General features: G+C 40.8%; 1 protein-coding gene across 9 annotated transcripts in view; it reads right to left on the bottom strand.

Annotated features, from left to right (window-relative positions):
• UNC5D (unc-5 netrin receptor D) overlaps positions 1-25,760 on the bottom strand; it is a 495,999-nt gene that overhangs the window by 32,750 nt on the left and 437,489 nt on the right. For all 9 annotated transcript variants that reach the window (XM_084879252.1, XM_084879255.1, XM_084879254.1 and 6 more), the window contains 3 exons: positions 23,486-23,570; positions 4,290-4,458; positions 1,640-1,867 (listed from right to left, as the gene is read on the bottom strand). In XM_084879252.1, coding sequence (XP_084735378.1) covers positions 1,640-1,867; positions 4,290-4,458; positions 23,486-23,570 — 482 coding nt within the window. The remainder of the gene's footprint in view (positions 1-1,639; positions 1,868-4,289; positions 4,459-23,485; positions 23,571-25,760) is intronic.

The following is a 25,760-nucleotide window of genomic DNA, read 5'->3' as shown; positions in this document are numbered from 1 at the left end:
CAAAAATAGTTTGAAGGAACATCTCTAAGTGAAATTAAGGTCCTTTGATTCAATTTAGAGGGATTTTTTCATTTTTTCCTACATTTGACTAAGAAGAGTATATTACCCACAGTAGGGGATAGTGGTTGGGAAAGTTGTTTTCAGGACCTCATTCACACTCTTCTGTGAACGGTTGAGCTGTGGTGGAATCTGGTAGCAATTAACGGAAATAAAAATAGATATCTGGAAAGTCTATCAGAATAAACTCTTCAGGCAAATGTTTAACTCACTGGTAGACACAACAGCAGGGCGACCATTATTCAGAGAAAATTCCAAATTGGTTATGAAGGCTGACTTCCAAGGCGGCTGTGACGAACAGATCCTCACAATCGTACCAGGAGGCAGTGGGCTAAGCACATGAGCCAGAAGGCTGGCACTGCTCCATGGCCCTGCATGCTCCCCTCAGCTTCCTCAGCCCTTGGAATCTGGCTGAGTTACTGTACTAAACATCCAACTTGAGTTATGGTGCATTTTATAATTGTTAAGTGATGGTCATGCTCTCAGTACATCACTGAATGTCTTATGTAGTTTATTGAGAACTCCTTTCCCTAGAAGTGATAAAAACAGATGAAATGTGTAAAATGCCAATCATAGAATGAGGTGTAACTACTTATGCTGAAGTTCTTTACAGTGCAAAATGGCATCCCTGTGGTGAACAACCTTTTATGTATAGCTAGCTATTAAGTGTGTCCTTGACCTGTGCTACCTAAGAGATAGGGAAGGTTTGGAAATGCAAGTTGGTACTGTCATCTTTATGGGCTATGTTCAGGATTCAGGTGATGTATCCCTGGTCCCGGTAAACATGAGTTTTCCAGCTCAGTGTCTTAAACGCTAGTTACTGAGGAAGTGCTCTGCAGAATGGACTCAATGACCTAGGCCTGGGCTGGCAGGGATCTGGGGTGAGGTGTGTCAGAAGAGCTATGCTACTTAGGTGTGGGCAAAGCTTACACAGGCACTTCTGCACCATCCTTTCTGCTATTAATAAATCCACACTCTGTGGGTAGCTAATTTAAGATATATCTTACATGATTAAAAGTATCAAAAGTGGAAATGAACCTTGACCATCTCTGCCCCAGTAGCCCTGATAATTAATAGACTCTGATAGGTATGATTAATAATTGTTGTTCTCTAACTACAACCTTTGGTGAATTCAAGCAATTTTCTCCTTGCCCTCTGCACATCAAATAACTTGTATCTGCTGTTCATCCCGTTCTCCATTCTTGGCAGGGTAACCCTTTCTTTTTTGCTCCTAAATTTCATCCATCCATGAAGGTTCACAAAGAGTTCTCAACAACTCTTCTCCAGTTCCTCTACTGAATTGGGTCTCTATTTTTTGAATTCCGACTTCACATCTAGTCAGTTTTACAATTTAGCACACAATGCACTAATGTAACCCTTCTCTTTTTGTGACTGCCCGGTACCTGAGTGCCTTGTTGGACACACAGTAAACACAGCTCTCACTTCAAGATAGGTATCCCCATCAGGCCAGTGGTGTGGATTCATTTTCCAGGCCTTCCGCAATAGAATTCTCTATTGATACTGATCTTTAAGAAACCCCATGCTTTTATGACACCAGAAGAATTATAGAGATAGGGCTGACCTGAAATGCACAAGGGGTATTGTCCACACAGTAGACTCTCAGGTTGTAATCCAGGGAGTTGCAGGACATGCAGCCGAAAACTGCCACCTTGAGTTGCTTCACAGCACAGTCTGTGATTGGTTCCCCAGTGAGGGCATATGTCCCAAAACTGTCTAGGAGCACATGACATGCAAAGGGGTCCAACAGGCAGTAACAGGATGTGGATTCATCCTCCACTGACATCACCTCCTGTTGGGAAAAGGTGCATTAAATTCTCTCAGTTTAGAAATAAAAGATGTGACTGAATTTAACAATTACTTTCCAAGGACATAACTAACTGAACAAATATTTTCAGAATTAGGTCATTTTCATTGCCCAAATTTTCTTCTTCTTCTTATTTTTTAATCCTCCCCCAAGAATGTTTTTTCCACTGTATTTTTAGAGTGGAAAAGAGAGGGAAAGACAGAGAGAAACATCAATGTGAAAGAAACACATTGATTGGTTGCCTCCTGCACGAGCCCTGACCAGGGCTTGGCCTGGGGAGGAGCCTGCAACTGAGGTATGTGCCCTTGACCTGAATCAAACCTGGGATCCTTTGGTCTGCAGGACAATGCTCTATGTCTATCCACTGAGCCAAACTGGCTAGGGCTGCCCTAATTTTCTTGATGTTTACTATTCTTTGGTCAAAATAAATGTTTGGCCTAAACTGGTCTGGCTCAGTGGATAGAGCGTCGGCCTACGGACTGAAGGGTCCCAGGTTTGATTCTGGGCAAGGGCATGTAACTTGGTTGTGGGTACATCCCCGGTAGGGGGTGTGCAAGAGGCAGCTGATCGATGTTTCTCTCTCATCGATGTTTCTAACTATCTCTTCCTCTCTGTAAAAAATCAATAAAATATATTTTTTTAAAAATAAATAAATGTTTGCCTCAAAATTCAAGAAAATATATTCAGTGCTGGAATTCTACTTAATCTATATATATAAAAGCCTAAGTGACAATTATGATCCTCAACCAAAAGACCGGTTGACTGGTGGCTATTATGTGCACTGACCACCAGGGGGCAGATGCTCAATGCAGGAGCTACTGAGCAATGGTGACTTGGCAGCTGCAGTTTTTGGGTGACATACCAGGAATCAGAGAAGAGGGAGCCCGATTCTGGGGTGCATCACCTGAGAACTGCCCTCTTGCAATCCAGGACCCCTCAGGGGATGTTAGAGAGCTAGTTTTGGCCATATCCCCACAGGCCAGGCTGAGGGACCCCACCTGTGCACAAATCCGTGCTGGGCCTCTAGTATATTATAACAAACATTAGATTCAAAGTTCTATTTTTCGTTAATTTGTTCAATGCCAGATTTTTTTTTTCAAAAAAGTGTCTTAAACATTTACATGAATAAGTAAACATTTATGTTTTTTAAAAAAGGTATTTTTGATAAGGTAGTATATATATTTTTCAAATATTTTATCCTCTTTCATTTCACCAAAATCATTCACGAGGAACCATTAAATAAATAGTTTGATATATTCTTAGTACATCTTATCCACTTTCTCTGATAAGAATTTAGGTACGTGTGTGGCTGGTTTGGTAGAGCATAAATCTAATACCACCTGGATCTACAAGATTGTGAGGAAGTGCTGAGAAACTAAAGAGGAGGAATCCAAGCAAAGCAAAACTTAATAAAAAAGAGATCCAAACCTGGCTCAGCTATGAAACTCATGGAACTCCATGCCCCAGGAAATTTGCCTATGGTTTATGAGGACTGAATAAATAGCAGAATGCATTTTCAACAGAGAATATAGACCAGTTTGCAGACATAGCTGGGCAGAGTAAATGTAATCTATTGCAGCAACTGGCATTTTTCTTCTCATAGGAAAACACGATTTTCCTTTTACTTCTTTTGCTGGAAGTAACTCCTGGGAGGTCTGGTCTCAGCGCTAGCTGGAACAGGTCATTGTGTTCCAACAAGATAATTCACCTGCTTTCATGCAAACTGACTTCAGAGGGACAGAAAAGGAATCCCTATCAGACAGATAAATCAGAGGTTTCCCTTAAAACAGTAATTCCACTGCAATCTTTCTTTGCTGTGACTCTCCCTTGTTGTGACCCTTGTCTCATGTTTTCTCACTTTCTGTTCTTGTCTCTTTTGTTCTGTCTTTGTACTGTAACTCTTTTACAGATGCTCATAAACACAGGGAGGCAGACACTCAGAATAATTTTCAATGCATTCATTAATTTACCAGAATATATTTAGCACCTACTGCATTCCTGATTACTTAAACATAGATTTGTAATAATTCCTCTGATGATAAAACAGATACTGTGATTTTATATAATCCCTATTTATATAATCCCATATAATCCCTATGATGACAAAAACAGATATAGTGACACAGTTTTATGTCCCAAAGATATATCTATGAGGGTAATTACAACTGTATTCTAAAACCGAACAAAAATAGCGTGGGATTCTCTCATCTTTTTTCCATTATCCTGGAAAACCACTAGCCGATACCTTCGGGGGGTTATAAAACACATGTCACCAGCCCTCTGTAAAACAAGAAATGCTCTCAGATTTCACAGCTGACTCTTGGTATTAAGAGAGCATAAGGTTAAATCCATCCTGTAGGTGTAACCCAAATCCTGGTTTTCAAAAAAAGGAAAAATAGAGTCTCACCTCCCACGTGCCCTGCTGTGTCCTCTTCTTTAAATGGATATTCCAGTGCTCAGAACTGACATCTGCACAGTGTGGTATGGTCAATGCGAAGGGCGTGGTGACAATCATGTCTGGGGGGCCGCAGGTGACTTCAGGACTCAGGAGCACCTCGGATCCATCGGACTGGAGGCTTTACCATTGGGAAGGAAAGGAAGAGAGGGGCATGTAAAGGAGGGAGCTTATTTGAATGAGAATTTAGTTACAGAAGAGGTGAGGGTGGGGAGTGTGGGTTCTCTTCAGCCCGAGCACAGTCCTATCCCAGCATTCCTCTGGGTCAGCACCACATGCGGAGGGCTGGGCTAGGCCACAGCCATTCATAGGAGCTGCTCAGGCATCCAGACTGGGCTTCAGCCTAGATTTCAAATCTGGGTCTGAGAAGCAAAATGACAAATGCTTCTGCAGAAATAAAGGGCAGGACAGAAGAAAGCAAAGATGTGACCAGTGTGTCACGTGCCACCTATGGAATCCTTATTCTTGTTGATAACGTTGTCAATGACCAAAGCCAAGAATGTTATAGAAATGACTAATCTGGTAATCTTAGTATCAGATTCCTTTCTTCGAACACATTCTATAAATATGTTTAATGCTAGTAGAGACTAAAACAAAGTATTATGAAATAAAGCAACACTTGAAACACACCCAAACTGAGTATGTGTCTTCTGGTTTTAAAAACATTTACTTTTTGCCAAAGTATAGCAATAGCATAGTAAACAGCTCATTATAAATGTACACGATCAAATACATGTGTGTGTCTGTGTGTGTGTGTGTGTATGTATATATATATATATATATATATATATATATATATATATATATACTGTTTCCTATTTTATATCTAAATTTAAAATCATTTTACCCAAAGTTGGTGTTCGGATTTTTCTGCATTGTGAGTTATTTATGATGGGAATGCAGAGTCATGAAACAGATCAAAGAAAGTGAAGCTTAATTAAAGGGAGATAATACCACCTCAGTGAATGCCTCTCTCATTTTCTGTCCAAAGCTGACAATTCTTTCTATACAAGCAAAGCAAAAGGCACCTGAAAATATGTCTGCATTTACCTTTAAGCTGGGTAGGCAAGCTATGGGCTAGGTTTAGAAAAGTGGTGTGTTAGCAATAACAAATGCTCTATGAACATCCTATGAATATACTTGAGGTTTGAAAAAAAAAAAAAGCGGGGGGAGGGGGGAGGAGGGAAATGCCCATGTGAGCTATAACCAGCACGGAGTGGCAGCCTGCGTGTGGATGCCTGCCAGGCCCATTAGAGAGGGCTAAGCGCTTTCCCTGTAATTGCCGCCTGCCTCCATCGCTGACAGGAATAGCAGAGATGCTTATGAGTGACCGATGACAAGCTCTCCTAAAAGAACTATTTAATTGCTTTCAGAGAATCATCCCCCTTGCTGAACATATTGTTCAAACATATGGGGATTTGGGGAATTGTTTAATGCCAAATGAACTGAAATCAGCTAATTAGATGAACTCTCACACTCGTGAGCAGCGCGGCTCCTTTCCGTAATAACTTAAACGGCATTAGGAGTCACAGTACAGGCATGCATGGAGAGGGAGCTTCGCGTTAGGCAGGCATCAGGCATTTCCATACGTGGAATGGAAGTAAATCAAGATTTATATCTCATCACTCCGCTGTGAAACAGTGTCTGGGTATAGGTTTCTCTAGTGAAGGAACAGAATTTAAATCTCCATTTATCCCCTCCACGATTAATTAAAAAAATTTTTTTTTTGCCCTTTTCTGCTACCTTTTATTTGCAGCAATCAAGAAGATTTACAAAATATTAATTAAAGCTCTTCACACACCTGGGGAAGCAGGTGTGAACAGCAGAAGGTCACAGAGAAGTCTATCAAGGCAATGGCAGCAAAATATCCCTATATTTCTACTCGCAGGCTCCTGGTCTCTGTGACCAGGTGTACTTTCCTCCTCTGTTACCAGGAGGAGATGTCTGGTCCAGGTGCTGGCTACTGTGACATCCAAGGCAAGATGGAGGGAAGCGTAGTCTGAGGGTAGTCATGGATACAGACGTAGGGCCTTTGAGAACAGAGGGCTGGGGAGACTTAATTAGGCCTGGGCATAAATGAAGATTCATAAGGAAAGTATGGATGGCATTTACATTTTCCCAGATTATATAGTACATGTCAGGAAAGTAGCCATGCTCCTGCTATAAGAAAAGGTGACAGTTTTCTAAAATTGCTGAGAGCTAATAATAACTGTGAAATAATAACAGCAGCAATTTCAAGACCATAATGTGAACCTCTTCAGGGCATCTTTTACCACAATGTAGTTAGAAAAGTCTGGTTGTGTGGACTTTTGCTTCTTGTCCTTTTCATTGTATTCTCTGTCTCTTTTTCTCTATCTCTTCTATTTATCTGTCTATCTATCAATCTATCTATCTATCTACCTATTTATCATCTATCTGCTGTGCATGTTTATGAAAGCTTCTGGATGGGGAAGATCAATAATTTAAGAGTCAGGTCTTTGTAACCAGGTGGCTTGCTGAGCAACTGTATGGAAATATGGCTGTGAATTAAAATTTCTGCTCACACAGTGCAGCAGAGGGTTCTGGGAAGAACTGACAGGTCTGCAGCTTTGATGCAGAAAACACAGGGTGGGAGAGGGTGCACAGGAGCAGCCTGGTAATCTGGTCCCATGTTGCTAACCTTGTTTAGTCACCAGGAGGGGAAACCCACAATAGAAGTGGCTGCAGAGAACATAGGCAATGGGCCAAAAGAACATTCTTATGTCCTCACGGTGCTCTTGGTGGCATCATCCCTGAGACCTCATCCCTCTTCTTACCTTTTCTCTGTTATTAAAACCAGATGCTGTGGCAAAAGTACCTCACTTTCCTCACTTGTAAAATAACACCGACTCTAAGATTGCTCTGCGAGTTAAAAGAAACATAAACAGCACCTAGTATATACTCACTGGGGGGATAGTTCTGCTCCCAACTCCAAACTCCCAACTCCCACCCCTACTGACTTTCCACTTGTCCTACTACTATCATAACTGTGCTTCTTTGAGGTGGCTAATCTATTCCACAAAAATTGTCATTATATCAACACATGCTTTGACAAAATGTTCAGTGCCTTAGAGAAGTACTATGGGAATTTAAGGCATAGAATTTAAGGTAAGGATGCTTTTCCATCCTTACCTTCCAGTCTGAGCTCAACTCAGCAAGCAGAGGAATCCCACTAAAATGTCAATTTGTTCCCGCCTCAAGAATTCCAGCTGGTGCAGCTGCTCCGGAGTGCTCCGTGGGGCCTGGAAGAGTTTTCCTCCCGATCGCGTGGTTGGCTTCCCCAGGCCCTTGAGGTCTTGGCTCAAATGGCACCTGCTAATGAAGTATTCCCTGACTGTGCCTAAGCAATGCAATTAAAACACTCCTACACCAAAAGCTGGCCTTCTCCCATTCTCCACAACATGTATTGACCATTTGTTTACTTACTCTTTTTTTTTTTTTTCTTTTTGCCTTCCACAAACTAGAATGTAAGCTCTATAAGGCCATAATATTTTTTCCCTGTTCTGCTTTGTTTATTATTATATCCCCAAAGCTGGTTGTAAGCACTAAAATATATTTGTTGAAAAGGACATAGGAGCATAAGGTGGTTCCTACTAATGAAACCTGGAAAATTGTGAGCAAAATAAACCATGGTACCAAAGGATAATAATCCATTGAATAACTTAAGAACCCATTAACTACATGCCTATGAATGAGTGAATGAGAAGGGAAAGGTCTTGCATACAATAGGAAGCAGCTAATACATGTAGAAAAATCATCATTTGGCAACCAGCATTATTAACTTTTGACCCAGTTGAGAATTATGAATGGGTGCTCATCTATTTGGTGAACATTTAAAAACTAATAAGGAACTATTTATATGGTATCAGAGTATCTTTGAAACTAATCACAAAGGGTAAGATATGGTTTTATAATGGGAAATCTTGGCAGCCACTACCTAACCCAATTACCCAAGTTCACTCTGCCAGGAATGGGATGAGTCAGCAGAATATACCTCCTGTGATGACACAGTGAAAGAACTAGGCATCACTTCTGTAACATTCCCGCCAATAACACAAAACCTGAATTTAATTGTAAGGAAATATCAGACAAGCCCCATTTGAGGGGTATTCTGCAAAATAAGTGATTATCTTCTAAAAAACCCATATATATAATGAAATAGAGACGGTTTTAGGAACTGTTTCAAATTCATAGAAACTAAAGACATGTGGCAATAGAATGTAGTGAATGGACTTAGATTTTCATTTGCTGTAAAGGACATTCGGATAAAAGGTGAAATATGAATAACTGTGGAGTAGATGATAGTATTATATTAATGGTAATTTCTTAATTTTGATAATTGTGCTGTGGTTAGGTAAGAGAAATTGTTTTTCGGATATATGTACATGCTGAAGTATAGGGACAAAGGGAATCTTGTTCACAATGGCTAAAAAATAAGTAACTGTGTATGTGTGTGTTTTGTTTGTGTATACACGCATATATGGAGAATTCAGCAAATGAAGTAAATGTTAACATTTGTGAATGCGGATGTGGGATAGCTGGGAATTCTTTATACTATTGCAACACTGAAGGTTAAAATTGTGTCAAAAACAAAACAGCACAATGTTTCTTAAATAAATAAATGAATGAAAATAGAGGCCAGGGAGAATTTTTCCAGGTTTCTTACAATAAATCAGCCAGCTCACTGACTACAGTATAAAATGTATATTGGAGGGTGAGAAAAGTGCTGCATTGGGTCGTGATGAGGTGATGGTCAAACCTCATCACACAGTAACTAATATTCTGCCACCTGCCCCCACACCACTGCCACCAGAAGGTCATGCTGGTGAAGGTCAGCTACAGTGCAGCACCTGCTAACTGGCAGGCCTGGAGGTGATCTGTGCACATTTGGCTTCTGCTTTCAATATTTTTTTACCTGATTCTAGACTTGTAACCTGTCACTCTCTTTATGCAAAACAACCAGCTCTATATTTTGAGATGAGATTTTCATTATTGTTGTTTTCTGCCATGTTGAGCTTGGTAATTATCCTCCCCTCCTCTCCTCCTTATGGTCTATAGTATAGATAAATGTAGGTTTGATCACCTTACCCAGAGAATCACTCAGGAATGCAGGCAAGAGAGTAATGATAGTTTTACTATGCCAGACCCTGGGTCGATACATAATTAAATCATCTTTTAATGGAACAGACATAAAAGGCAGATAGATGGAAGCTGCACTTAGTGTTAAAATTAAAGCTCAGAAAGGAAGATAGCTCCAGTCTCCTACAATTTTCTACCCAAGAAGATTCAGAGTTTTAACTAATATTATTCTCTTTTCATTAAAACCTTCAGATATTAACCTAGGGTACTAACATTGCTGTGGATAAAAACCAAGATTTGGGGTTTATTATTTCTGTTGTTTTTCCTTGAATCAGAAACCTCTCTTCCTCTGGAGCTCTAAGATCAGCCCCAGGACAATAGTATTACAGAACTGATCTCCTGAAGAGATGGGCCTTGTAAAGCCAGCATGGTTACGATATCATGACCAGGTCTGAGGGCTGTAATTCTCTAGCTGCCATGTATGACTTAGGCCAGTGGTCAGCAAAATGTGACTCAGGAACCACGGTTTACAGCTCTGTTGTCTAATGAGTTTGCTGACCACTGACCTAGACTCTTGATTCCAATAATTATAAGCTGTTTTTGTTCCTGTGATTAAGCCCCTATCCCAATGGTCGGCAAACTCATTAGTCAAACGAGCGGCAACCCTCAGCTCACAAGTTGCATGTGGCTCATGAGCCACAGTTTGCTGACCACTTACAGGCAAACAGACTCCTGGAAAAGGAGATTAGGAGATCAGAAGCAGAATAGAGGGGGGAAAAGAGTGAGGATGAGCAAAATCTCCTCTTTATCCTAAAAGATTCCCTTTTTTTAATCTTTAAGTGGCTCTAAAACTGCAAGGTGGTTCCAAATTCCCTTAGGCAGCTTCTTTCGAATGATGTTTCTGGACACCACCAATGGAAATTCTGATCATTTCCCCTTAGGCCCCAGAAACCTGCTCTGTTTACTTGCATTCCCTACATGCAAAGGAGCAGTAGCACTAACATTTGAGAAAAGTTGGGCAGTTCTTGAGAAAATATCCAAAGCAACACCTCACACAGTGAAGGCTAGGAAGTCTGTCAAGTACCAACAGGGGAAGCTTTTCAAATGGAAAGTGGATGCCTGTTAAGTTGAAATGCTCAATATCAAGGCCTTGGATGATGCTACTGGGATGGAAAATTCAGCTGCACAGGAACTGGTCCTACATGCCTTTTCCTGAAGTAGCATCTATATAATAAAAGCCTAAGCAACCAGAAAAAACAGTTGCTATGATGTGCACTGACCACCTGGGGCAGATGCTCAACTCAGGAGCTGCCCCCTGGTGGTCAGTGTGCTCCCACAAAGGAAATGGCTGCTCAGCCAGCTCAAGGCTGACTGACAGTATGAAAGTGGTGGCAGCCTCTCCCGCCTCATGGCAGTGCTAAGGAGCAGCAAGCAGAGTGGTAAGGAGCGAGCAGGTGGGTGGTAAGGAGTGAGGGATTCTGGATTGCGAGAAGGATGTCTGCTTGCCCGCTTAGGCCTGTTCCCCCTGGGAATCGGGCCTAAGCCGGCAGGTGGACATCCCCTGAGGGGTCCTGGACTGTGAGAGGGCACAGGCCAGGTTGAGGGACTCTCCCTCCTCCCCCTCAACCCCTATACATGGCATGGATTCCGTCCACCAGGCCTCTAGTGTGTATTAATAAGCAAGGATGTCAAGTTAGAGGGTAGGTTAGCAGTAACTGGAAATAATGTTAAAGCTCATCAAGCCGTTATATTCCATTAGTTGGAGCTGGGAAAGGAGCAGTTAGAACAGTGGGTTACAACAGGCAACAAGTGTAATAACCAAGGATAGAAGCATATGGCTCTACTATTAAAGGGTTTAAAGATCTGGGTCACCCACCTGGTATTATCTGAAATAGGATCACAGGAAGGGAAATGGTACCAGGGGAACTGGCGAGGGAGGGAAATTACACACTAGAATAAGGATCTGATTTTGCTGAAATTTGAGCAGTACCACACTGAGAGATTAAACTGTTTGCATATGTTAAATGGCTTTGGTTTACACACATCCACACATAGGGTGTTTACCAATTAATATACTAACGGAATCACAAATCATGTGCAAATCACCAGTTCCTAGATGCAATTTAAGCCTCATCTCTCATGCAGTGTCAGGCTTGCGGGTAGCTTGTTTACTGCAAGTGGAATGATGGCTCCCTGAAAGTGCTTTAAAGTAAAAGCAGTGAGGGGAAGGGAGAGAGTGATCTATGGGGCACACAGCACTTTTTATATCTACTCGGCTGTTCATTCATTTACATTTTGAACGGGGAAAACAGCCTTTTCTAGAGGAAGTCCCATTTCACAGAATCATTTCATTTTAGGTGGGGAAAGGAGCTGGGAGTAATCAGGCCCAGGTCATTCTTTAACTGAGGAAACAAAGGGTGTGGCATGGTGTCAGGTGGAATGACCGGACCAAAGCCACACCTCACTGTTGACAGAGCTGGGACTAAAATACCCTGTCCTGTTAGCATTGGTGGCCGTGGGTTGGGTCGGGGGTAAGGCAGTGGAAAGAACAGATGTTCCCTGGGGACATAGTCTCCAAACTTAGGATTTTGGAGTTAAAACATTGGCATGGGAGTTGTTAGGTTTGTATTGATAGACACTGGAGGTATATAGAGTGCTCAGAGTAGTCTGGTATCAGTTTCCTATTAATGCCATACTGCAGACCTACTGACTTAAAAATATCACAGATGTATTATTTACAGTTCTTTAGGTCAGTACTCTCACTAACCTAACATAAAGGTGTCATCAGGGCTCCAGAGAAAATCCATTTCTTTGCCTCCTCCAGTTTTAGAGGGCACCTGCCTTCCTTGGCTGGAGCCCCTTCTTCTGGGACTAACAGGATAGCATCTTCACATCTCTGCATGTGACTCTGCTACTACTGCCTTCCTTGTATAGGCCTGTCTGCATAATCTCAAATAATCCCTTATTCTCCAGGTGCTTAACCTTCATTACATCAGTAAAGCCCCTCTGCCATGGACAATAAAATATTCACAGATTCCCAGGATTAGGATGTGACTTCTTTTTGGGGGGATAGGGTGGCATTCATTCTTCTGTCTACCACCAGGCTCTTTAAAAAAAAAATTATATATATATATAAAATTGATTTTTTACAGAGAAGAGAGAGGGATAGAGAGTTAAAAACATCGATGAGAGAGAAACATTGAATGGCTGCCTCCTGCAAACCCCCTATCGGGGATGTGCCCACAACCAATGAACATGCCCTTGACCAGAATCAAACCTGGGACCTTTCAATCCACAGGCCGAAGCTCTATCCACTGAGCCAAACCAGTTTCGGCTACCACCAGGCTCTTCATGGGTTATTCACTTTAGAGTTAGAACCTAGAGACCCCCTGCTATTGTCTCCTGGTCCAGCATTTTCTCCCAGACGCCATACAAAGAGACCAAGGTGTTGGCTGACCTTTGTGTTATCTTAGCTGTTTCAGCTGTCAGCAGCCTCACATAATTTCCAGGGTGAAGCTCCATGTCTGCATGCAACTTGGCATCCTGGGGAGTTATTATGGTTTATGCTAAAGATGGTAACCAAGGGAGTTAGAGGTTGATCACCGAGGTTTTGGAAGGGCTGTAGGGGATCACCTTAGAGGGCACAGAGGGTGGCCCCAGAGGGTGTCTTCTCGCAGCATTTTTATTTAGGCTATAACTAACTGAAGCGGAAAGGATGACATATATTAAATATCTTAATAGGACAGGTTATGTCTCCTTCCAGCATGGGCAATAAAAGAGATGGCACATACAAATAAAAATAATTACAGTCATGGTGTTCCTTTACAATGTGCAATTACACTCATGAACTGGTGACTCTCTCGTTGTATTAAGGCACCTTCCATTCACATCTATTAACCACATAAGCACACCGTTGTTAGCTTGTCAATGGCACAGTAATTAAAGATTTCCCTGGACCACGCTGCTCACTGCACTTTGTGAGCTCACAGGGCCTTCCAGAGCACTTTGATTAAAATGGCAGCAATGTTTATTTGTGCGTGTTTGTTTGTGGCCCGAGGGAGGTAAAGAGGAAGGGATGGTAAAGGGCATGATATGGGGAAATTTTCCTTCCCCCTCAAAAGGCGGATCATAAAATGACAATGTGAGGGTTCCCCCCTCCCCCCGCTTTTTTTATTTTCCCTCCTTTGTCTTCACCTCCTCAATTTTTTGTGGGTAATGGCATTATATTCTAACCTAAATGACTTTGTGAAGAAACTGTCAGGATTTTACTGAGGCAGAGAGCATAGTCTTCTAAAGGTGCATCAACCCTTCTAGGCCATTAGGATGCCATTTGATAAATTGCACCTTTTATGACACTGCATCGCACTGGTAGCCTGAAAGAATTAATGTGTTTTTGAAATAGCAGCAATTTACTCCCCTCACGCTGGCAGAAAGAGCCCCTTTGTTTGTAAGTTAGGAAGCCCCTTTTCTCCTCAGCAGCTCCCTGGGCCTGATATGAAGTTAATTAATGCCAAATTTCCTCCAGAGGATGGGTGTATGCCAATGGTCAGCAAACCGAGTCTTGGGAGCCACATGCAGCTCTCTAGCTGCGGTTTGCTGCTCTGTTATCTGAGTTTGCTGACCACTTGTATATGCCATCAATTGGATTCTTCCAAGAAAAATTTGTCAAAGTCAAAGAAACAATCTGGATTCAAATTCATGGCTGACCATTGAACAGAAATGGTGGCAGGAATAATTTGTTCATGTCCATCCATCTTATCTAGCAAAGAAAGCATGGCAAAGTGGACAGGGACAAAGCTTGTTCAAGGTGGCCTAAGCCACCTGCCCTCTTACCTGGCCATTGATCTCCTAAATCTAACACCAGCCCACCTGGCATCCAGAGGTAGGCTCATACAATCTACCTCTAATGTGTAAGTCATAGGCCAGAATGTTAAGGGAAATAAGAGGGAAATTCAAGGGAACTGATGTAGGGTGTACTTTGTATCTTCACAAAGCTCTTGATTTTACAATGAAGAGTTAATAGTGCTATCACTGGATTCATCTGGTATCGGTCAAAAAGGAAAGATCCTAAATTCTTTTGCATCAATGGCACGAGCTAAAACAAATCCCATGGACTTTAGAGAGCTTATCTATGTAATTAAAAATACAGCATTTTGTTTTATAGCAAAATATAGCATTTACACGGCACTTTTCAATTTTCACAGGACTTTTCATATATAAAGTCCCTTTATTGTCCTCACCCAAATCCTGGAATGCAGTTAATAATAGACAATAACAATAGATAATAAAATTGAGGTCCAGAGAAAGAAAATGAGTTGCTCAAAGCCTTTTAGGTTATAAGTGGCAAGGCAGAGTAGAATTCAGGACTTCTGAATCCCTGTGTTCTCTTCATTCTATGATGTCCTCTCATTTCTGATAATCCTTCATTTCCTATGTGATGCCACTGATCAAATCTGTATTACTTTCCTGACAAGTTATGTCATTATCAGTTCAATGAACTCCAGAACAGGCAGATTCTTTCCCAGCTAGGAAGGCACAGACCACAAAGGCAGGCACAGAATCTGCCCAAAATTGTGACATTTTTGCTCTGAGTGGTACTGCTACCATGTGCTATAGCCAAAATCTGACATGGAATTTCCATTCAGAAGTCAATATTTTCCTTGGTTATAAATATTACTTTTGCCTATTATTAATTCTTGAATCAATTTTCTTCCTGCCCCTTTTCTTATATGTCAAAGTGCTGTGTTTATTCCCTGGAAAGAAATCCAGAGTTGCTCCCCAAGCAGCTATTATCACAAACTCTCAGGTGACCTTCAGCTGGCAAATCTCTCTCTACTAATTAATCACCAGCTCCCAGGCCAGAATTCTGGGAATTATCTTCAACTTCTTCATCTCCTTCAACACACACTGCATATACACATGCACATGTGCACAGATGACCTTGCTGAGTTCCTCCCCAAGTCTCTCTCAAAACTCCCCACTAACAGCAATGTGAGGATTGGAGAAAGAATTTAAAATGTTCACAACTAGAGAAAAGGATATTCAAAAGTAGAGTGACTAATTTATTATGCAAATTGAGATACTTTTGAGGGTGAAAAGGGGGCATTATTAATAACTGTGCCAGGCAAAATGAGGCATACCATTATTTTCACTATGCTCACAAAAAGGGTGTGGGTATAATGAGACTTGAACTTGAGTGGTGGCAGTGTAGATGAAGCAGTAGATAAAATATATCTAAAACTAGAGGCCCGATGCAGTGCAAAGGGCATGGCCCTTGCATCTCTGGCTTTGTCTAGAACACATGTGTCAAACACAAGGCCCGCGGGCCAAATCCAGCCCGCCAGGCCTTGCAATGTGGCCCGCACCGCGCTGTCATCACTGCACTCCGCTGTCAGTTTATGACATTGTCAGTTTATGACTGCTCAGTAAACCATTCGGCCCGTGATTTAGGCTGGATTTTAGATTTTGGCCCCTTCTCTGATTGAGTTCGACACCCCTAGTCTAGAAGGTCATCTGGAAGGTCGTTTGGCTGTCCAGTCTATTGTAATTAGCCTATTACACTTTATTATTATAGATGTAAATATGACTTGGTCTCCAAATTCTTAAGCCTTACCCACTGGTTCAATTTACCCAGTTCCACGCTTTCATATTCTGTTCTAATTTGCTTAGTTCTAAAATATGTGATACTGTTTATTCATCTGTGCTTTTGTATGTTCTGTTATCTTTGGCTGGAATGCCTTTTACTCTCTTTCAATTTTTAAGTCAATTGTCACTTCCTCTCTGAACCTTCCCTGAGTCTTTGGATGGGGTTCATCCTTTCACTACTGGCAAACATTTGTGTATCTTTGTCACCACATGAATCACACTGCAACATCATTATTCACTTGAGGAACTGGGTTTGCTTTTGGCTTCATCTGTTACTGTATTAAGTATCTTATTTTCCTAGTAATTGCTAATAATTGTGTTTAGTGGAACTACCCATGGTAACATTTCATTTTGATTCTATAACTTTCAGTGACCTAATTATTAAAAAAAGTTTGATTTCATTGGTAGGACTCATTTTGTTCATTTTAAAACTTTAATCTTACATCTGATTCAAACTCCATTCCCATCACCCAGTACCCATGCACAGGGACACACACAGTCATGCACACGACCATTAGCATATACAAGGCTCTGGATTCTTGGTCTAGAGACAAGGGAGCAGGTTGAGCTTATCCCAGTGGCATGAGCTTATCCCTATGATAATGTGATAGAAAGGAGAAAGAGAGGAAACAAATGTCATCTCCTTACTTCTTCCTGGGGCAAGACAATGTTCTTTTTCATGAGTGACAAAAGTTTCAGAAGATAATCCTTCATATAGATGGGTGGGTGATTCCAAATGGCCTAACAGACATACGGTGCAGGTGGCTAGACTGCAAACAGTTGCCCTAAGCATCTGTAGTTCCTTGTGGGTGTCAGTTGCATCTGCCAACTGGCCCCCCACTGACAGCATCTTGACCCTGCTCTCTGAGCTTTTTTGCTTCATACTGAGGTGGCCCCTGGAAAACCTGTTTTCAATCTCCTTTACCCAACTCCTGGCCAGGGCACATCCTCTCTACTTCTTGGGAATATGGGAGCCTGGAAATTATGGAAGTGCTCTTTGCCCCTCTCCCCTTGGCTTTAGCAGTATGTCCTTTTTCAGCTTTTTCTTTTGCTGTTCTCTGGTAACATGGAACAAATCAACAAACTGATGGACAATGAGAAAGTCAGGTATCCATGTCCACTTCCTGCAGGTGACACAAAATTTTGAGTAATTCTCTTGGGGCTGTTTTCTTAGCAAGGGCAGGGACAGCCATTTTTGATACCTGTACTCCTCCAAAATGTGACTCCTCTTTTTGTCTCTTCCAGCCCCATTCTTATATTAATAGAAAGGGAAGGAGCATGGTGTGTGAGTGGATGGGTGAGTGGTAGTGCCCATTCTGATGAAGTGATGCTGCAGGTGCTACAGGGAGGTAGGACTATTAGCATTGGCATTATAGCTGGAAAATACCGGAAATTAGAATGTTGGAGTACTTAGTTCTTTTTTTAAGGGATCCTATATCCTCTACCAGAAATAAACAACTTCATGTAAGGGATCCTATTTTTCTTGGTCCACAGAACCAAATACATTTGGCACTTAATAGTCCTTGAACTGAGCTCAGAATATCAATAGTGAAGACTATCACAGAAGTCCACGACTTTCTTGTAGTGAGATAGTACAGTGTTTTTGCCATAGCTGGAGGATGGCTTGGGACAGAACCTGGTGGGGAAGTCCTCTAAGCCAGTGGTCACCACTGGTGGTCTATGAGGTCCAAAAGGTTGGCACACCTCTGGTTTAAGAAAACCTTTGGAGCAGTAGTTGCCAACCAGTGGTCTACTGACCACTGGTATAAGCTAAAGTATGCTAACAGATGAAAATCAACTCAGCAGGTCTGAGCCATGTTTTCTCCCTGTGGCAATGTCCTGACCTGGTGTCAGGGTAGAACCAAAGACAGTTGCTTTTATTCTGAGCTCAACAGTCAGACCACTGAACTAATTGTGACTTTATTCCCACAGTGACTTTCTTCTATCATTCTAGCCTTCTATTTGGTCGTATCTCATGCTTTGCTATGAAAGCCACTGCACCATCAAGACACCCCTGAAAAGTGAGTTTCATAATACCACCATGTCTGCCTCCCCTGAGATATACCCATTTGATAGCAAAAAACAAAACAAAACCAGAAAAAAAAAAAAACACAATAAAACAAAACAAAAACAAAAACAAAACAATAGAAGAAAAAAGTTAATTGAAATATTCCTCTGGGATGAGCCTAAATTCTAAAATATGTGCCTTTTTGTAAATTTTTCAGTAAGATTATTTACATTTCCAATTTTAGTCTAAGCATTTGGTCAGGAATATCCACATGACAGTGTAATTGAAAAAAGAAATGAATGTTTGCCTTTGGTTTCATTTTATTGCTTCTCAGAAGAAAGCTCCATATAATAATTTTCTGGTCCAGTTCTCCACTCTCCAACCATGGGGTGGGGAGGATGCACAAGAGAGCTGGGAAGACTATGGCACATCTATACCATTTTCTTTTTATATTTTTATTGATTTTAGAGATGAAGGGAGAGAGAGAGGGAGAGGGAAAAATCAATGATGCGAGAGAATCATTTCGGCTGCCTACTATGCGCCCCAAATATAATAAATAAAAGAACACCTAATGGATATATTTATATTTGTAATGGAAATATTTATATCTGTAATATGCATTTCTATTATTAAGCATAAGCACTGTCCCTCATCAAGCATATCTTACTGGGGATCAAGCCTGCACCCCAGACATGCCCTGACCGGAATCAAACTGTGACCTTCTGGTTCATAGGTCTACACTCAACCAATGAACTACCTATACCGGCTGGCTGGGCTCATTTTTCTTATTGGGATATATTTGGGGGAATTTCTGAAATGAGACAAATTACTTTTTTGATCCTCTTTTTTAAGCACTTTAATTTTATTTTAAAAAATCAAAACATAGTTAGAGAGGATCAAAAATTATCTCCCCCCATCCCCAATAGCTCCTAAAAAAATTAAAATAAAAAGACCCAATTGCTTTCAAACTAAAGTTTTGGAATGGAGACAGGCTTTTGAGAATGATGACTGCCCTGCCAGTTCTTGCCCTCTAAAAGGACTTGAGATAGAGGAGTCATGCTTGGCCATGAGCTAGCTGCTTAAATACCCTGATCCAGGAGGACACCTAGGGCTCATCACCACAATACCTAGCAGCCCCAGTGTCATGCCATTGAGTTTTTGTGAGGCCACTGTATTCCCTGCTCATGTGAGGTCACTAAATGCCCTCTGTTTTGTGAATGGGCACTGCATGCAACCTAACTTTGCTCTGTGGAAAGCCCTGGATTAGAGTTGGAAGGCAATGTTCTGGCATCAGAGTGACTTCCAAGCAGGGAATAGTGCCTGGCTTTAGAAACTCTTAAAGACTCCCCCCAACCTTGTACTCTATAGATACTAGAAAAATGTATCTGGAATCTAGAAATCATTGAGGGATAGCCCTTATACCTGTCTTTGTTTGGCTCATTTATACTGATCTTTTAGATTCAGTACAAGTGACAGACAACTCCTGAGAGCCACCCTCCCTACCATCCCCTCTGAAGTCTATCCTAGAATAGATTCAGGGGCCTTTCTCTATTTTTCCATTGTTTTCTGTGAAATCCTCTATTGCAGTGTAATTCCACAATGAATTACAAAGCTGTTGTCTTCCCAAACCCAGGTCCCTCTCAGTCCGTTTTATAATGTATTTCTATTATTAAGCATAAGCACTGACCCTCATCAAGCATGCCTTACTGGACTCAAGAATAATATGCTTAATTAAACCTAAATTGGGGAGTGTGAGATAGTCTAACACTACATTGTGAGACAGAAAATCTTGCTTTGGTGCTCAGTCTTGCCTAACTTTTCTTGGACTTAATTTTCAAATCTATAAAAATTAGGATGCCTAAGTTATTTACCATATAGAATTGATGTGAAAGTTAAAGGATATACTGTAGGTAGAATACTTAATCAAATATAAATATATCCATTAGGTTTTCTTTTATTTATCATCTTTGAGATGGTTGTATGACTTTATTTCCTACAACCCCTTATAATAGCTCTATAAGGTAGGTGCTATTGCTTTTCACATAAGGACACTCACAAAGAGCTTCCGTATCTTACCTAAGGTCACACAGATAATAGCAGGGAAGCTTAGATCTGAACCCAGGGCCTCTGATGCCAGAGTTCACACTCTTATTCACTGAGCTCAGATGTTCCCTAACGTGTCTGCTGAGATTCAGCCCTGGAGTGAGACCTGCTTCTAGTCTTTCTTCTCTCAAGTCTGTAATGTAACATGCCCTTCTAAGAAAAGTTCAACTTGATCCTGCCTTGCCTAGTTCTCAGTGCTCTGACAGAGCTGTTCCAGGAGATGCTTCCTTACAGAGGCCAGGAGGAGTGGGGATCCAACATCAGAGAACTGTCTCCTGCAAGTCCCCAGCATCAAGGAGAGGTGGTGTCCTTTAGTCCATGAGCTCTGGAGTTGGAGCCAGATACTCTGAAGGCAAATCTCCACTCGGCCAGTAAGTAACAAGCCTTGGAAGGCAGCTTTGCTTCTTAGAATCTTTTTTAGATTCCCCACCCTCTACATTTCTAAAACTGGGATAAAATCCTTCTCTTTGGAACATTACTGTGGAGATTAAATGAGTCAGAGGTATGTAAGAGTACATTGAAAAATTACACTTAAATAAAGGCAAGTGATTATTACCTTTTCAAGGATGTAAATTCCCCTTCCAGCAAAACATATAATGTGTGTATATATAGACAAAAAATGATCAGACATCATTTGCTAAGCACTATAACCAACCTGAAGGCCCAGATTGCTAAAAGAGGTTGGAAAAGCTTCATTAAGATGTGTGGTCAATTCTGAAAGTGTAGACAGAGCAGGGACATTGAGGAAGGAAAGCAACATCCTTCCACTTAATGAAAAGCACAGTGTCTCTCTCTGCTCTCCCAAGAAGGACAAGGTACATTCTGTCCTGACAACCTCACCTAAAACTTACCAAAATATCAAAATATAACCAACCATCTGAGACTATTTGAACACAAGGTGTTATTTTGAGTCTGCAATTCATCCCACACAGCCATATCTGGGAACCTGGTACAGAATTTGCATCAATGACATCAGTGACAGTTCCACTAAACCACCTCCCTGCTACACCAGGACTTAGTGCAGGAAGGAGCAACAGAAATGTAACATCAGTAGGAAAATGGAACAGACTTTAACTTAAATACAGCACCTAGGTGTTGTTTGGAAGATCCCAGGGTCATTCTGTGTGTGTGGAAGTGATGGAATCAGGAAATCCAATGCTCACACCTGTGAGCTAACAGGAAGGGCACTGTGATGGCTACAGAGGCAAAGATGAAGGAAACAGCAGCACCGCTGCATCGCCATGACATTGAGGAAGATGGGCCTTGCTCTAAACACACGTTCAGAATGACAGAGGGTGACATAAAGTGAAAATGGGTGTTTAAAAATATTAAAAAGAAAAGGTGACACTAAATGGCCTTCTCCTGATTAATCACAGGATGAAAAGCTGAAAAACTCAGATTCAAACAGCCTCCTGGAAGGATGGGGGGGTGGGGGGGATTAGCCTAAGCTTTTAAAAAAAAGAAACAGAAAGGCATTTGCTATTTTTAGGCCGATGCTCTAACCACTGAGCCAAACCAGTCAGGGCTAAACCTGTCTTTCAAGGTGTGTGTTCTTTCGTGAGTTTTTAAGTATTTATCCTTCTTACTTTATAATTACAAGATGCCCTAATCAATATTTCCCACATTTTTGAGCCATTGTATTTAATTTCTTGTACATTTGATGCCTTTTGGCACATTCTAGTCTGACCTCTTAGGAGGAAACGAGATATGGATGGGATGGAAGTGAGCTGTAAATTAGGTGCCTTTGAAAATGTGAACTATGCTTAACAATGGGGATATGGTTTGAGAAATGTCTCACTAGGCGATTTCATGGTTGTAAGAACATCACTGAGTTACTTAAACAATCTAGAAGGCACTCTTACATGACTGGCAGCAGATAGGTTTGTTACATCAGCATCACCACAAACGCATGAGTGAAGCACTGTGCTATGACACATCATTAGGTGACAGGAATTTTTCAGCTCCATTGCAATTTTAGGGGCAACTGTTATATATGTGGTCCGGCCTGTGCAGCGTTTAGGAAAACGTTAAGCGGTGCAGGACCATACTTGATTTTTGCAGGGTGATGTGTTTACAAGCATATGTGTAATTGAGCATGATCTCAATGTTAAACAGATACGGCTTCATATATAAATCAACCAAAGGGGAAAAAAACACGAGGTTTATTCTTATATACAGAACTACATTTTGGGGTTTTGAAGAAACTCCTCAACCCTCCTGTTCCTTAGTTTCCCCTAAGTAAGTGGAGATATTTAGACACTAGCATGTTTTCAAGTGCAAAGGTAAAGATCTAGCTTTACAGGACTGAGGAACTAACAGGAAATCCCAACAGAATAGAGTTTACATGCAAATCCTCTAAGAGCCTTACCCACAGCCAGTGAGCAGAGCCTTCTTCTATCCATTCCTCTCAAACTCTGTAGAGCATTATGTTAAAACCACTGGCCACCAGCAAATCCTTTTATGGAGATAGCTATCAAAATCTGTTCAACCATCTGTCTCTCTGGCTGTTTTTCCTTTCAGTGTTTTTCCTTCGTGTGTTCTTTGCTAAAAACAAAAAATCTATTCTAAAATAACCAAGATGCTAAGACTGAAAATGCCAGAGGTATGTATCCAGTTTGTGAGAGAAATTGCTTTCTAAAGAGGAGGTAGCTTTATCTTGTGCGGTGGAAGGCAACATTTCCGCAAATATTATAGCTGTGCTAAGAAAATAACCAACTCCTTTCATTAAAAGAATATGTGACAAGATTTGTATTTGTTCATGTAATTGAATTTAATGCTGCTGAAATTTGTCAGATCTGAAAGCTGTTGGAGCGTACACCATATTTTCACATGAGGTAAATTTCCTAAGAAGTTGTCTTTCTTGCTTATTGCAGCTCTTCTGCTGACCTTGAAAGGTCACAGGTCAATCATAGCCTGCATTTGCATAAACCCTAGCACCAAACAGTGCCTCCAGGGTTGATTTTTCTTTTTCCTTTTCTTTTAAGAAGAAAACTGAGGGAGGCAGTCTGTTTGTGGAGAAGCCCTGCTTAGGACTTGCCTACCAAGTCACTGTTTCACATTTAGTATCTGCTGTCTAGATGTCAGAGACTTACATTAATTACCTAAAAATGCAAGGCTGCCTGTGCTTTAATTCTAGCCAATAGTTTTGCAGCTGATTTTTCTTCTGTAAAGTCAATAGCTCATAATTGTACCTACACACCTCCATGTCACAGATCTCACAAACTTCAGATTTTCTGCAGAAGCTCTATTCCATATTCAAGATGTCACTGACATATCATTTCTTTCTGTCCCTTACCTGGGTTCACCTTGGTTGATGGACATATAAATCTCCCAAGAATTCTCCTCTGGGATGGCGCCATGTGGTATGAGTAAACTCACCCCTAAAACAGAAAAAAAACCGAAGGTTATTTGTAACTTTTCCAATTATTGGGCACCTTGCCGATGCTCACAAAAAAGGACCTTCTCAGAGCAGTCTGTGAAACCTCGATCCTTGCAAAGTTCATGAAGTCCAAGGTAATAATGGAGAACCCATTATTTACTAACAGTGACATAAAGAAAAATATATTATTCAAGTGTGTATTCAAATTAGGTTTCATTTAAAGTCTTCCTACCATTTTTAAATTCTCTTAAAAATTGGATGTCCTAGACTATCAAACATATCTGAGAATATAAAAGTTTTCCAATTATCAGTTAATCTACTCTGAAATTTAAAAAAAATGTTCCTCTCTATCTTGTTTCTACCCATTCATTTCCTGAAAGAGCATCTTGCAATGATGGGTGGGCCATTAACATTTTGCTAGAGCCTAGTATAAAATAGTCCTCTAAAATGTGCATCCTGAAGTAAGTTTAGGGAAGAGATTAGAGGAGAACTGTGTTTGTTTGTTTATTTGTTTGTTTGTTTTTTTGTCAAGAAAACTGGAGAAAGAAGAAGCCCAGATGAGCTTAGGAACCTGATAGATTGTTGCATTGGATCTTACAGGTTATTGCATGGCCACTATTTGGCCACTATTTGCAAACAGAAGTTCGGAAAGGTGACTGAGCCATATTCATCTCAGCAACAAATTGGAAAATACTCAGTAGCCTTGCTTCAGTAAAATCATGCAATGCAAGCAGGGATGGCATCGGGAGGGCACATGACGCTGGATTTGAAATGCCTCCTCTTTCTCTTGAATGCTGCGAAGTAAATATTTCATTTTGGACAAGAGAGAACAGTCTAGAGAGGGCAGATATTCTCTCTAATGTAGCCTTTGTTTATAAAAAGAAATGAAATAGAAACACAATAAGATCTCTATAAAATAAAATCTCAAGGCATCCTCTTATTCTTTGAATAATGCAGCTCTCACCTTTCCTCCTTTCATTTGAGCTAATGTAATCACACAGAAAGCTTTCTGCTTGCTGATGATAATTTAAATCTAGAGATGGCAGGCTTTAGTGACATCCTTTTCTGGGCCTGTTAGCTGCTACAGAATCAAGGAATGCAAGACTCATTGCAAAACAAGGTATTTGTGATTCGCATTATTCAGTGGCACACTAGTTATCATTATCATTCCCCAGCCCTGAGAATGAGGCGCAGTTAAATCTTGCTTATAGCTTTTCAGCAAGGGTATCCATTTATATTCTCAACCTTAATGCCAATCGTAGGAGGTTTGTCATGGTTATACTTGGGAGGCTCTGATCAGGCTCCTCCTTTCACTGCCCATTTTCCCTTAAATGTAGTTGGCAAATTAAGTGACATCTATTACTTCTTCCTTATGTTGAATAGAAACTGTAATCCACCAGATGTTCAGTGTATGTGGGTGTCAACCTGAATACATAGCCTAGACATTGTATATTCTCTCTCTGTTGCCCCTCATTCAGACTACCTAGGCAATTATGACAAGAGACATGAAGTCACTGTTGTTTAGCTATAGAAGTACAGGAGGCTAAGATCAAGCATTAATGTATTCTAGGCAATTGACCCAAAAGAACAACTTTGTATCTCACATTTCCCCTTCCCATGAGGTATAATTCATGTTGTAAGTGTATACATTAATGAGTTTTGACAAATGTATACCCTCCTGTAACCATAATCATAATCAAGATACAGAGCATTTTCATTGCCACAGAAAGTTCTCTTGTGCCCTTTAGAAGTCAGTTCTTTGATGGCAATCCCAAGTGATCACTTACTTGCTTTCTGACATGTTGATTAGTTTGCTTATTCTAAACATTTAAATACATGAACTCACACAGTATGTAAAAAAACAAAACAAAAAAAACACACACACAAAAAACCAAACACAACAATAATGGCTTATCACATCAATAACTCAGAGTACAATGCTTGGCACACAGTAGACCCTCAAAAGATAAATCATAAATATATTAATGAATGAATAAAATTCAAAATTCTGAGTAAAAAAAAAAATAGGTTAGGCTTTGAGATAAGCTATGTTCTGTATGTCATGAGGGCCTGACGGCAACTCGGATCGAAGCAGAATAAATATGTGTGTGGACTTAGGGGAAAGGGCTGTTTGTGGAACAGATCCTATCTTATTTCTTTCAAGTCAGCTTAATTCCCTGTGTTTAGATGG

This window comes from Pipistrellus hanaki, assembly GCF_964339955.1.
Source record: "Pipistrellus hanaki genome assembly, chromosome: 3".
Classification (NCBI taxonomy): Eukaryota; Metazoa; Chordata; class Mammalia; order Chiroptera; family Vespertilionidae; genus Pipistrellus; species Pipistrellus hanaki.
The sequence above is the reverse complement of the archived record's forward strand: the minus strand, read 5'-3'. Positions and strand labels throughout refer to the sequence as shown.